The sequence below is a fragment of the Myiozetetes cayanensis genome, unplaced genomic scaffold, assembly GCF_022539395.1.
Source record: "Myiozetetes cayanensis isolate MyiCay16 unplaced genomic scaffold, myiCay2020 scf24, whole genome shotgun sequence".
In the NCBI taxonomy this organism is placed as follows: domain Eukaryota; kingdom Metazoa; phylum Chordata; class Aves; order Passeriformes; family Tyrannidae; genus Myiozetetes; species Myiozetetes cayanensis.
The window spans coordinates 10,434,895-10,448,188 of record NW_026087456.1 but is presented as its reverse complement, the minus strand read 5'-3'; the positions used below and the strand labels follow the sequence as shown (position 1 = coordinate 10,448,188).

Here is a 13,294-nt window from a genome sequence, read left to right as displayed (position 1 = left end):
GGGCAATGGTCTTTCCTTGCTTTATTATGTGTTGGAGTGGTAAGGATGTGGTAAGGTAACTTTTGGGTTTTTTAATAAGAATTAGTTGCTTAATTTATTGTTTGTTGTTTTTTTATTATGTCTGAAAGTTAGATTACTTTTAAAAAATCTTTTTGTAATAGTTCCTGATATATATGTTAAATTTTATAGTGATTTAGCTTTGCTGCTTTCTTCAGTAAAAATTTTGTTGGAAGCTTATGCAACTGTTTGTTTTTGTTTTTTTTTTTGTACATGCTATAAGAAGTATATATGTACTAGCTGCTTAAAAATAAGTGGGTTTTTAATATAAAAGATGGTAGAGCTTTAAAAAAGCTGGTTAGGAAGATAGTTTATAATTGTAGTATATTTATATATGGCTGAACTGAATTGTTAACTTTTCAAGTCCCTTCAATAGTCCCTGTAGAAACAACGACAATAGTATTGCTCCTAGGATGTTAAGGAAGGAGCTAATTAATACCTAGTAACATTAAGTAGTCATTTGTTTAGGTAATAGTAATCTTGTTTTTGTTCTATGCAGCTGCTAACAGCCCACACAGTTCTTCTCTTATTTTACAGTTATTTTGCCCTCCTACTGAGACTAAAACCAGGCATTTGGCAGCTGTGTAGGTGTGGAAGGGAGGATGTGCTCTTCATGCTCTAATGGGTCCAGGAAAGCCCAAACTCACTTGAAGCAGGTGAACCTGCTGCTAAGCATGTGCTTCAGGGGTACATATGGCTGTGAGATTCTTACCAGCATAATAAAAAGCCTTTCAGTGAGGTGAGTGTTGCCTGAAATACAAGAAGTTATGTTTATGCTCTTTGGACTGTGCCATATTTGAGTCCTGGTGTTCTTCTGACACTTGCTACACAGCTCTGTGGAAGAGGGATTATTGGGTATAACTTATTTCATAGCATCTACTAATTGTATAAAGGAATATAAACCTGTTCCTACAGTGTAAATAAGTAGTAAGCTTAAAGCAGTATAAGCTATGCAAATGAAGGGGTTGGCTTTCTATTATCTTGATTGAAAGTTTAACTCAGAAAAGATGAAGCTAGAATAAATTTCTTGTCCTAATTGAGGCTTCCCTTTCGATGCTTACCACTTCTGTAATGATTATTTGAGATATAGAGTGATACAACTTTCCTGACATCAGCTGGGAAAGGAGGAACAGTGGGAGTATGAACTGTGCTGAAGTGACAAGGTACAAGTGCTGGGGAGAAATCCCTGGGGAAGCTGCCCAGAGGCAGCTATGGTCAGTCCCCTTCGCTGGCATAATGTTTAATCCCAGAGGACCCCCCCAGGTGTTTGTCCCGCTAGGAAGGCGTTCCAGCCGAGCTCCTTCCCCGGGTGCCCTGGGTGAGCGCTGCCAGTCGCTGAGGTCGCTGTGCAGGTTCGCGTCCCCTGCCGTGCTTTGTCCCCTGGCGGCGCCCGTCGGTGGGCGGGCCATCATGGCGGCGCCCGGCCCTGCACTCACGTGTCCCGGCAGTGCCGGCGCCGCGCAGCCATGTCGGGCCGCCAGGGCAACAAACTGCCCAGCAACCTGCCCCAGCTGCAGAACCTTATCAAGAGGGACCCCACCTCCTACACCGAGGAGGTGCGGAGCGCGGGAATGCCCTTGGGGAGGCCGGGGTGGGCTGCGGGCTGTGGAGGGGGAGGCACGGGTGGGTATTGCTGGCCCCGCTCACTCGTTCCCTGTATATGTGCAGTTCCTGCAGCAGTACCACCACTACCAGTCCCATGTGGAGATCTTCACCTTCCAGCCGGACAAGCCCAGTAAGGAACTGGCCGAACTGGTGATGTTCCTGGCGCAGGTAAGCCAACGGCGCCCAGCCCTGCACCGGCACCCACGTTTGGGTATGGCTTGGGTATGGGCTTAAGTGCCTCTTATTGGTATCATACAAACACTTACAATACTCCTGGTTTTTCACACCTTGCCAGGTGTGCCCTAGAGCGTTCACCTGCCTCTCCCTTGCAGGTGGCCCACTGCTACCCTGAGCACATGTCCAGCTTCCCTCAGCAGCTGAAGGAGCTGCTCTCCTACCACCACACAGTGCTGGACCCCGACCTGCGCATGGTGAGACCACCCTGGGGCACTCCCTGCCCGAGGCTAACACACCCCTTGGGGTGAGCTGAGAGCCTGAGGGTTGCTTTGCAATCGGCAGGGAGGCTGGAGAGCATGATGGTAGCTTGGCTTCTCTTACAGACGTTCTGCAAGGCTTTAATCCTGTTGAGAAACAAGAATCTAATAAATCCCACGAGTTTGCTGGAGCTCTTCTTTCAGCTGCTGCGGTGCCATGATAAACTGCTGCGAAAGGTAAGCTGTGCTCAGTCGTCTTTGTTTCTGTGGTGTTTGGACCAACTTGCTGTTATAGTTGCAGCCTGGAATTATATGCTCAGTGGTGGTGAGCTGGGTCTCACTTTGGTCCTTGGAGACTGTGAGGGCACAGTAATGTCTGTTCTCTGCATGACCTGTGCTCCTCACTGTCATCTCTCCTTTACAGACCTTGTACACTCACATTGTGACAGACATCAAGAACGTCAATGCTAAGCACAAAAACAACAAAGTGAACACGGTAAGTGCTTAGGCTTTCACTTGTACTTGGATTAGACCTTGTACTCTTGTGGAACACTTCTAATAAAATGTTTGCAACCTTTTTTTTAGACACTACAGAACTTCATGTACACAATGCTGAGAGACAGCAATCCCACTGCTGCCAAGATCTCTCTGGATGTGATGATAGAACTTTACAGAAGGAATATCTGGTGGGTCTGGTAGGCTTCTGTTGATTCCAGGATTTGTTGTGGGGCACATGGGCATCACTTTGTGGCATATAGTCCGAAGCAATCCAGGGGACCAAGACATAAAGAGATATGTATTAATTTTGGCCCAGTGGGGCTGTATCCTGTGCTGAGGAATAAGCTTAGAAACAAAAAGGTCTTGTGTGAAATGAGTTAATTAATTTGAATATGTGATCAGAACTAGTTTCCTGAGAACACTGTGAAATTGCAAAACTTGAAATAAAAGGTGCTGCTTCGTTTTATTCCAGGAACGATGCCAAAACAGTCAATGTCATCACAACTGCTTGCTTTTCCAAAGTGACCAAGGTGAGAGCAGATATTACTTAATGAAATGGGATATTACTTCATACCTTTTTTCCTATGGATGTAGCTTAATATTTTATTGCAAACCAACTTTGCTGACTTGTCTCTTGAGTTTTAAATTTTCAAAACAGCTTTTGTGGGAGGAGGCAGAACTTGGCTCTTAAGAACAGAGGAGCAGAACTGGCAGCTTATCTAGCAATGAATAGAGGCTGGCATGGGGAGGGTGGGTGCATATTCCACTGCTGTTCATGAGAGCTTGTTGAAATACAACCTCCTTGAAATGAGTGTGCGGTGTGAGGCTTTAGTTAGTTAAATAGGAGAGGAGCTGCCCTGCCTGGGGCCTGAGTGAGTATTGGGCATTCTGTGCTGATTCAGGAGGCTTTAAAAAACTTATACTATGGTTAGAAACAAGTTTTTAACTTGTTAAAGTCCAAAAGCTGCTTTGCTCAATAAAAGCCAATTAACCAAAAGTACAACACAACTATATAAAGTAATGCAAGTTTTGGGTTGTGAGCATTGTCTTGAGTATCACCTGTGTAGGGGTTTTTGACAATGTTGACATGAGGCAATTAGTGGCTTTGTGGGATAATAGACAATTTGCAGCTTGGCATCTGCTCCAGGCATTGTGGAAGTCCAGGGGTGACTGAGTGCCTCTGAGTGATGATGGGCAGTGAAAATGGTCTGGGTCTGTAAAACACCTGTGGCTTCCAGCTGTGGCATCCAGTTTTTCTGATGATATCGAAGCCTGTAAAAAAACTGGATGAGTCTCTGTACAACCTGAGATGTGGGTGTGGGTGGTTGTGAAGACTCCTTTCAGCTTGTTCTGTCCCATGTGGATTCACTTGGCTTTTCAGGTGCTAGTTGCAAGTTTGAAGTTCTTTCTTGGGAAAGATGAAGATGAGAAACAAGACAGTGACTCCGAATCTGAGGTGGGTGTTGTGATCAAATCTTGTTCTCTCTATTCTTCAAACACTTAATAGGTCTCCCATCTTAGTGACCTTACCCATCTATCTGCTTCTGTGCTGCTTAGTTTTCCTACCTGGTTTTCTCCAGGTGTTTCTGTGCTTCACACCAAGTTCAGTGTCTGACAGGTGGCCCCAGGTGGCAGGATTCTTTAACTGTCTGATACAAAGACAAATGCCAAGAGCTCCTTTGCTTTTCTCTTTAAATACTGTTACCTGTGTGGTGACACTTAGGAAGGGGGAGAGTTCTTAAATATAATGTGTGATCCTGAAAAATATTGCTAGTTTGTTTCTCTGACTGCCATTTGAAGCCTGGCATCAGCTGAACCTTGTTTCCCTCTTTCCCAAGGATGATGCCCCCACAGCCAGAGATCTGATGATGCGCTACGCGACCAACAAGAAAACCACCAAGCGTAAGAAGAAATTGGAGAAAGCCATGAAGGTCCTCAAGGTGAGGAGAGGGGTGTCTGACTGCCCAGTGTTTTAGCTTAATCCTTTAAGTGCAGGAGCTGTGCTGTTGCCCTGCTGGTTTAGCTAGGGGTGGCAGAAAACCCTGTGTGGTTTCAAAGAGGGAGAGTTTTGATAATCTCAGTATTTCTTTTTGAAGAGGCATCTTTAGACAACAATCTTAAAACCGAAGCACTTTCCTCATGGAAAGAGAAGAATATCTCTTACCCTTTTCCATGCAGAAACAGAAAAAGAAGAGCAAGCCAGAGGTGTTCAACTTCTCTGCTATTCACTTGATTCATGATCCCCAAGGTAAGCATGCAGTGCATTTCGTGTTATTGCAAGTCTGTGTTAGTCTCAGATGCTGAAACTTGGGCACAGCTGTGCCAGGAGAATGGAAGTGGCAAGTAGGTGAAGATGTGACACTTGAAGTGTTTTATCTTAGTGTTACACTGCACTTGGAGTGAGATGAGTCCTGTTCTGCTTGTTTTAGTGGAACACATGGAGGGGAGACAAAAAAGGAGGAATCTTATCTCCTTTGGGTTGCTACAGATCAGAATGTAGCTCTCTGTTTCTCTTGCATATGTGAAGGCTGTAATTTGGTGAACATCAGCTTACTCTACTAAGCTTCTTGGGCTTACTCCCTTCTACACTATATTTCTGTTGTTAGCCTGACACTTGTCTAACAGCACTTGAGTTTGTCTTAGTTGGATGTAGTGAACTTTGGGGGATTTTGTTTTTCAGATAGGCCGAAAATATAGTTAAAAAAATCTAGCTTTAAACCCTGTGCTTATGATGGAGATTTTGTGCTAGTTTTCCTCTAAACCTGTACACAGCTTCAGCACTCTTAGGCATGTGAGAAGAAAAATAACCCACTGGGAGAAGTGCTTTGACCACCTTGAATTCCTTCTGTGCAAGGGCACTTTGACTTAAAAACACTCAAAACTGACTGCCTTTTTTTACCCTAATCCCAGCTGAGTTGTGTTGTGCTCTTTTGAACTACTACAAATCTATTACTACTCTTTTAGACTTCGCTGAGAAACTGCTGAAGCAGCTGGAGAACTGCAAGGAGCGATTTGAAGTGAAGATGATGCTCATGGACCTGATATCCAGGCTGGTTGGAATACACGAGGTACGTACTTGGCTTTTATAATGTTTTGTTGGGTATCCTACCTGGCTTGGGTAGAGGCATGTGCTGGCCTTGTGCCTCAGGAAAATGAGATTTAATTCTTCTATGTGTCAAGAGTTTATCTGAGTACAACTCATTTCCTTAGCTTCACACGTATCAAACTGAACACAGGAGACAATATCATGCCAGGAAATCTGAGACATGTGGAGAGCATGCTACAGAATGAGATTGAACATGAGATCACCTTCATAAGCTGATACATAATAAAGATAAGAAGATAATGTTCCAACTTTTTTTTGCAGCTTTTCCTTTTCAACTTCTACCCCTTTGTTCAGAGATTCCTACAGCCCCATCAGAGAGGTAAGTAGCTGCTTTGTGCCACTGCTGATCCATGTCTTGTGCAGTCATTTCGTGGAAGTGGTGCTCTAAGTGAATAGGTAGCAGTGGATTGGTGGGAGGTAGGAGTAGTGCAGAGTGTGGAAGAAGGAAGTACAAGTTCCTGACTGCCAAAAATGCAGAGTGTGTTGTACTTCTTTGGAAACTGTACACTCAGGGCTTTTTATCTGGGGATATGAGAAACTTCAGCCCTGGAATAAAATGCATCTGAATCCCTAATCCTGACCAGCTGAACAAAGCATGGCTGCCTCTTGCTGCCTCATTTTATTGATGTTTGACTCTAGTTGTGGAATCTTTCCTTTTGCCTTTGGTGGCCACTGAGGGCCTGCACTGCTGTGGGTAGAGGCCAGAATTGTTCTCAAGGCTTGGTGGAAGAGGAGAAATAGTTGTCCCAAATAAGGTCAGACTGGAGTGGCTTTGGGACTGACTGAGCAGCTTGTTGAGTTCTGGCAGATGTGTTTACAGACCAGAGAAAGGTGCAGCAATACGTTTTGGCATCTTCCCATTTTTCTTCCAGAGGTGACAAAGATCCTTCTGTTTGCTGCACAGGCTTCACATCAGCTGGTACCACCTGAGGTCAGTGTTCCACCTCTTTGATGCTAAATGGGCTGCAGACCAGCATGGAAATAGGAGTGTATTTGTGGGGAGGGAGAGAGGGAATCTGGGCAGACTGTTTGGAAGAGCTGAGGGTAACTTCAGCTATATTTGCAAGTTGCAAGATATTGTTTCATATAAAGGTGGTGGGGGAGGGAGAACCAACATACTTGTCTTCCTTTCTATAGAATAACTTGTGTCCAGAAAATAATTGTGGGTTGTAGTGACATATCCTGACCTCTGTCTTAATCATGTCTAAGCTTTTATTCAATGTGCATTCTTTTTTCAGATTATTCAGTCAGTGTTGATGACCATTGCCAACAACTTTGTCACTGACAAGAATTCAGGAGAGGTCATGACTGTAGGGTGGGTACAGAATCATACAAACATCTTGAACTCTGAAGTATGATAGTATATTTTTTTAAACCACTTGAAAGCTATTCCTGTCACTTGTACTATGCTTTCAAGAACCTACCTGAGTAAAAACAAATTAGGACAGTGTCTCAGCTTAAACTGTGTTTTTGTGGAAGTGTTCTATAATGGCTTTCTATTACACCAGATTTGTATAAATCTAGTGTAGTGTTCCTTGAGTTTAAGATAATTCAGTCTACTAGTGGGATTTTGTCCTAACTGGTCTTGAGAAAAAGATTAATTCTCATTTCTTTTAGAATCAATGCAATAAAAGAAATCACTGCGAGATGTCCCTTAGCCATGACTGAAGATCTGCTCCAAGACCTCGTTCAGTACAAGACTCATAAAAATAAAAGTAAATATTACATGGATACAGCTTTAAAAATTTTTTTTGTCTTGTATTATGTGCTCCTCTGTTACAGCCTTTGTAATAGTGTTGTCTTAATGAGTTTTATGGGCTAAGAGAACACTTGAAGTATTTGGGTTATATTGTTGTATTTGCAGTGTTTGTATCCATGGGAGGCAAAAGTCATGGATAGCTGTGGCAGGGAAATAACTGACCAAGATAAAAAAGGAAATGGTTTGTTAAGAACAAGCCCTAAGGAAGTGCTGTGTTCAGCAGAGAAATCAGGGGGAGCCATAACTTCAGAGAAGGCTGTAAATGCTGATGACCTGAGAGGGCTTTGTTTGCTCAGAATTTGGGTTTTTTGGTACTGACTCCTGAGTCTCCCTTTCTGGGTAGATGTGATGATGTCTGCAAGAACTCTGATACACCTGTTCCGTTCCCTGAACCCGGAGATGCTGCAGAAGAAGTTCAGGGTAAGAATTCCATGTGCATTGCATTCACTGGGAACTGAGCTGCTCAAAAATAACTGGCCTAAGTGGCCTTTTGAGAATGAGGTGGAGTCCAGCCTGTCTTCTTCCCTTGCCTGCTACCTTTGTGCGTGGTCTGCTTGTATTTCCACTTGCCCTTAGTTCGAATTCATCTGACTCTTGGATAGATTGTGCTCCAGAAGGTGAGCTCTTTGGCTAGAGTTCTTTCGCCTTCAGGAATTCAAGATCTTATTTCATCTAGCAAAATTGATCTTTTTCCAGCCATGCCCTCCTGTTCCCCCTGATATTTTCATGCATTTGTGGGCACTAAAATTAGCAGCCTGCTTGATGTAATGTGGGTTTTTTTGGTTTTTTTTTTTTTTTTAATATACAGGGTAAGCCTACTGAGGCCTCAGTGGAAGCCAGGATCCATGAATATGGAGAACTGGATGCCAAAGACTACATTCCAGGAGCCGAAGTGCTAGAGGTTGAGGATCAAAAGGAAAAGGGAGGAACACAAGAAGAAGGTTGGCCTTATTTTTTTTTCAATTGTATTTTGGACATCACTGTCTGTAAGACTTTACATGTACATAACACTTAGTGCATTTCATTTTGCTGCCTTCCTGCGTAGTTTGCACTTCCCTATATCCTTGAAGAGCATTAGTGGGGTTTGTTACTATTATTTTTTGGGATGGAAAAACAGAGACACATTGTACAGCTGTGGAACATCATATGTTCAGCTCCTGCTAAAGAGAAGTTGTTGAGAATTATCAGACATTGAAACAGTACTTGGAGGTAATATTTGGCTTAAACTCACTTTCTGTACAAATGCTTTACACAACCTGAGGGAAATGAGATGGGGGAGTCTTTGAAAGCAAGGCAGAGTTTGGGAAATAAAGCCGGAGTGCTTTGAAAATGCTGCAGGGGAGGTGATGGGAGGAATAAATGTCCTGAGATGCCATCCTTTTTAGGTATGCGAATGCAGTGATGACTGTAACAATCTGCTTGGTTCTGAAGCTGGTAACATCAGCACTTGAGTCAGACCAGCAGCAAAGAGGAGCAATGCACATAGTGTAGTAAGGTAGCTGTAAAGCACCTTGCTTCCCTCCTTGGTTTAGATGGAGCAAGGAGGGACTGCCATTGCTGAGGAGTGTAACAAAGGTGAGCATCTGTCAGCTACTGTGGTGCTTCAGAGACTGTCCCAAATGCACTGTTTTCAGGATATTGCCCTTGAGGTGAGAGTTAAGCTTTGCAGAGCAAAGCTGGCATCATAATCCTGGGCAAAATGCAGTTAGGAGATAGGTGATGAAAGTCTGTGGGAACAGGTGATCCAAGAATGCATTATTTCTAATTTGAGTTGAGTCCACATTAATGGGTATATTCTCCCTGAGCAGATGGCTGGGAAAGTGCTAGTCTGAGTGAGGAGGACAATGAAGATGGAGAATGGATTGATGTGCATCACTCCTCGGATGAGGAGCAGCAACAAGTAGTGAGTTTCAAGTCTCTCTTGTCCCAAATGTATATTAGTCTTAATTGTAAACAAGATTCTGATGCTCTATACTTGGATGTGGCTGCTCATAAATAATTATACAGGGCTTGAGTGTAACCTATGCAGAAGAAATGAGATTTGAATACTGTTTAGCTCCTGTGCTGAGGTACACACCTTAGGGGGAGGAGGGGAGAAGGGGTAATTCTGTCTCAGGGCTAAGCTGTCTCAGAGTTGTGATATTTGTAAGTACTTGTATTTATCCCAAAATAGGGTATGCATGTAATGCATACTAGATGCTGGGTATAAGACTAAGAAGAATCCTAACAGCTGGTTGTAGCATTTCCTAACAAAACTACCCTTACATGATAAATATTTGGGAGGTAAGGGTCATAGATTGTGGCACAGAAGTGGCTGGCCAAGCTGTAGGTGATTCTTTTGTACGTGCTTCTCTTCCCAAGGCAGAGAAGGTGAAAAGCATGCCCATAGAGGAGCGGAAAGCCAAAGCTGCAGCAGTCAGTACGAGCAGGCTGCTGACTCAAGAAGACTTCCAGAAAATACGTCTTGCCCAGCTTTCCAAAGAAATAAACTCTGCACCTGGCAAAGCTGCAAAGAGGAAATACATTGAAATAGATGATGAAGAGGAGGAGGGCAGGTAGGATATGGACTGTCATCTGGTGAAACAGCTTTTCGTTGCAGCAGGGTACAGAGCGCTGCTGTGGAGTCAGTATTCCCTGGAGACAGGTAACAAACAGCCGTGGCCTAGAATGGATCCTGGCTCAGCATTTTGTTTGTACCTGGGAGAAAAGATATGAGGGGCCTATGGAAGGTCTTAGCCTGTTTGGCTTGTTCAGGCCAAGAGCATCGGGAGGTTTGTAGCACTGTTATTTGGTTATTACTTCAGAGTTTGTGAAACTGTGGATAAAGCAAGACTTTAAAAACAGTAATGGCAGCTTTTGAGGGGGATGTCCCAAGCATGAGAAATAACCTGAAAGAGAACAAGAACTGTTTGTGCCTGAGTTTATGGTAAGACAGTGGTGTAAGAAATGGATTAGAGACCAAGAGGGCATTGTGTTTTCCATGCCAGATAAAGTGTTGTGGGTGGTGACCCTTTGCTGGATTTCTGTTTGTGTAGGGGGGAGTTGCTTTCACTCAGAGATATCGAACATCTCCATAAGAAGCCCAAGTCAGACAAAGAGACCAGACTGGCAACTGCAATGGTGAGGAACTGGGATGTTTCATGTCTTGTCTTTGCAGATTCAGGGTTATGTTTGCCTTCTGCAGAAAGAGGAGGTGTTTGGGTTGCATCTGTAAGATGGATGCCCAGCTGCTATTGGGTTTTGAGAAACTATTTCAGTTTTTTGCTGTTGCATTTTGGCTGCAAGAGACGGCCTCTTGCTGGTCACAGGTGACCACAAAAGTACAAACACACCCAACTTTCACAGTGACTTAAGAAATACAGCCAGCATAGGAGAATGCAGATATGGACACAAAGTCATCCTAAATCCAAGTTTATTGTTACTGCCATAGAACCTGTTACCATCAGGCAGCTGATGTTGACTGTGGGGAAGGAAAATGGAAGTGACCCCCTGTTATTCTACTACAATTTTTATTCTAGGCTGGAAAAACAGACAGGAAAGAATTTGTAAAAAAGAAGACAAGAATTAACCCCTTTGCCAGCTCTTCCAACAAAGAAAAGCAAAAGAACAAGAACTTCATGATGATGAGATACAGTCATAGTGTCTGCACCAAGAACAAGCGTTCCTTCAGGGAGAAACAGGTAATGATTAGTGCTGGAAATGGATGGGGCTGTGTGAGCTCAAACTCAAAGTGCAGGTGTAGTGCTGTGCACCCTGTGTCCTGAGATGTTGCTGCTAACTTGGGTGGTGTAATGGCTGCAAAGCCTGTGGCCTTGGCTTCCCTCAATTGTGCCCCGGCGGAGGAGCTGTATTGGAGACTGTAGTGAATGTTGTTGACAAGCTCCTCTAACATGCTTTGAGGTCCAAGCCCTGTTGCAGAGTCAAGTGTAGGTTAGGAGTATTTTGCTTTCCTTACATAAATTGAAGATATGATAATAGAATCCTGATTGTAATCCTGTGATAGAAGCAATGTTTCTCTGACATGGAGTTGTCTCTCAAGGCAAACTCTCAGTGTGTTTCTTCACTCTCCCCAGTCTTTCTTTGACCTTTGTCCTGTTACTGTTGTGTTATGGAGTCACCTGTTCTGGCCTTGAGGCCATGTAATAGCTTGTCACGAATAACATTTAAAGCTGTTCTTTAAGGACACCTATTGCTACCTGAAGTGAACTGGAAAATCAGTTTTGCAATAGTTTGACTGTAGTGCTGCTCTCAGTGGTGAGACCCCTGCCAGTCCAGGATTTCACAAGGTGTTAGTAAATTGAACTCATCCAAACATGTTCCAACAAACTTGTAGAATAATCCAGTTATGTAGTTGTCTTATATGTGGTGGGTTTTTTCTCCTTGCTAGTTTGTCTTGTTAGTGCTGTCAGAGGCTTCTTTTGTGATGTGTTTGCAGGACCATATCACTTGCATAATGTGTATTGGTTTGCAACTTGTTGCCTTGAGAATGGTGAGACTGCAGCTGTCAATAGACTCAGTAGTCTTAAGTGTTTCTGTTTAACAGGAAGGTGTGGACTAATATCCTCTGTGCACATAAGGCTGACTATATTAACCATGCTCTCAAAACACACAAAATAGGTTGCAAATAAACAATCCAGGCACTTCCAGGAAGCTGCTGTTGACAATGGTTCTTGGCTCACTTATAACCCTCTTGAATGTTTTGTGCTTAGTTCCATCACGTGTGTTATGCTACAGTATCAGTTCTGTTAAACATAACTTGCAAGTAACTTTAATGAGTGGGTTGGAGTACCTTAATTGTGTGACACTGCATTCTGCAGCACTTCTGGTGGCAAAATAAAATGGCCTGTTGTCTACAGTTATACCATTAGATACTTTACCAGCTAAACCAGAGTGACATGGCACTTGTAAACCTTTCTTCCCCCTTGGAAAGTTTTGTCATATGCCTTCACAAATAACATTTTTACCTACCTCTTATCTAGGCTGAAGCTTTGTCTTGATCTCTTCTGGTTAAAATGAGTCAGTGGAAGAAGAGTTTATCTTTCATTGTATAGTATTTGGTATTGCTCAGCTCTTTAATTGTACTGTGGAGTTTAGGTAAATAAGTGTTTCTGCCATTGTAGTTAACATTTGCTATTGCTGTTCCCAGTTGGAGCTGATGAACTCTTAGTGTTTTTCTCAAAGGTTAAAGAAATTGAAAAGGGTCATTGATGTGATTGGGATGTTGTCTCAGTTATTATTCTCCTTACCTGATTACTCCACTCTTCTCATGTCCAGATTGCTCTTCGAGATGCACTTCTGAAAAAGAGGAAAAAGCTGCTGAAATAAGTGCTGAAGAGAACTTACTCACCCTTGAAGAAATAGCCCTGGAAATACTTATTTCCACCCACCATCCCCCTGAGGGAAAGAAGGACTGTGGTGCCTTATGGATTTATCTCTGTTCAGTTCAGAGTTAAAGCTGGAATTCTTACAAGCTGATGGATTCTGCATCTGTAGGACAGATAGAGGCCTTTAACTTGGAAGGGTTTTGTTTTTAAAGCATTCTAGGGGAGAAGGCAATTACCTTTCTATTTAATGTAATTAACATACAAAATGCAAAAAAAAGTATTAAAATACACAACCTTATCGTTAAAATATTTGACTCGAGGCAATTCTTGAATAAGCAATGGGAAGCAAAGAATATTCTGGTCAGTCTCTAAAACGTGTATGTAGTGTCTGTGCCTGTCTTAAGGGTGTGGCTGTACAGACTTGAGTAAGATGTCTGAACAGCTGTCTTTGACCAATGTAATAAGACCAAATCCTTGTGTAATGCAGGTAAGCTCAAGTGAAGATTTGGGG

The 13,294-nt window shown here is 43.1% G+C and overlaps 1 protein-coding gene across 1 annotated transcript; it reads left to right on the top strand.

Annotated features, from left to right (window-relative positions):
• Nucleotides 1-1,475: 1,475 nt before the first annotated feature.
• On the top strand, nt 1,476-13,090 carry SDAD1 (SDA1 domain containing 1). The gene is made up of 22 exons (XM_050320611.1): nt 1,476-1,613; nt 1,726-1,830; nt 1,995-2,093; nt 2,223-2,333; nt 2,521-2,592; nt 2,682-2,782; nt 3,067-3,124; nt 3,976-4,050; nt 4,433-4,534; nt 4,773-4,842; nt 5,559-5,662; nt 5,962-6,019; nt 6,573-6,631; nt 6,939-7,015; nt 7,318-7,415; nt 7,803-7,879; nt 8,268-8,400; nt 9,268-9,362; nt 9,821-10,014; nt 10,495-10,579; nt 10,978-11,139; nt 12,734-13,090. Exons 1-22 carry the CDS (start codon nt 1,524-1,526, stop codon nt 12,782-12,784), a joined length of 2,076 nt encoding a protein of 691 aa, XP_050176568.1. The 5' UTR covers nt 1,476-1,523; the 3' UTR covers nt 12,785-13,090.
• Nucleotides 13,091-13,294: the final 204 nt, after the last annotated feature.

Bases quoted from the DNA above. Each gene is read 5' to 3' on its own strand.
- SDAD1 (XM_050320611.1), top strand. From the start codon at position 1,524: ATGTCGGGCCGCCAGGGCAACAAACTGCCCAGCAACCTGCCCCAGCTG. The intron at 2,094-2,222 runs GTGAGACCACCC...CTTCTCTTACAG, and splicing joins TGGACCCCGACCTGCGCATG to ACGTTCTGCAAGGCTTTAAT. The intron at 4,843-5,558 runs GTAAGCATGCAG...CTACTCTTTTAG, and splicing joins CTTGATTCATGATCCCCAAG to ACTTCGCTGAGAAACTGCTG.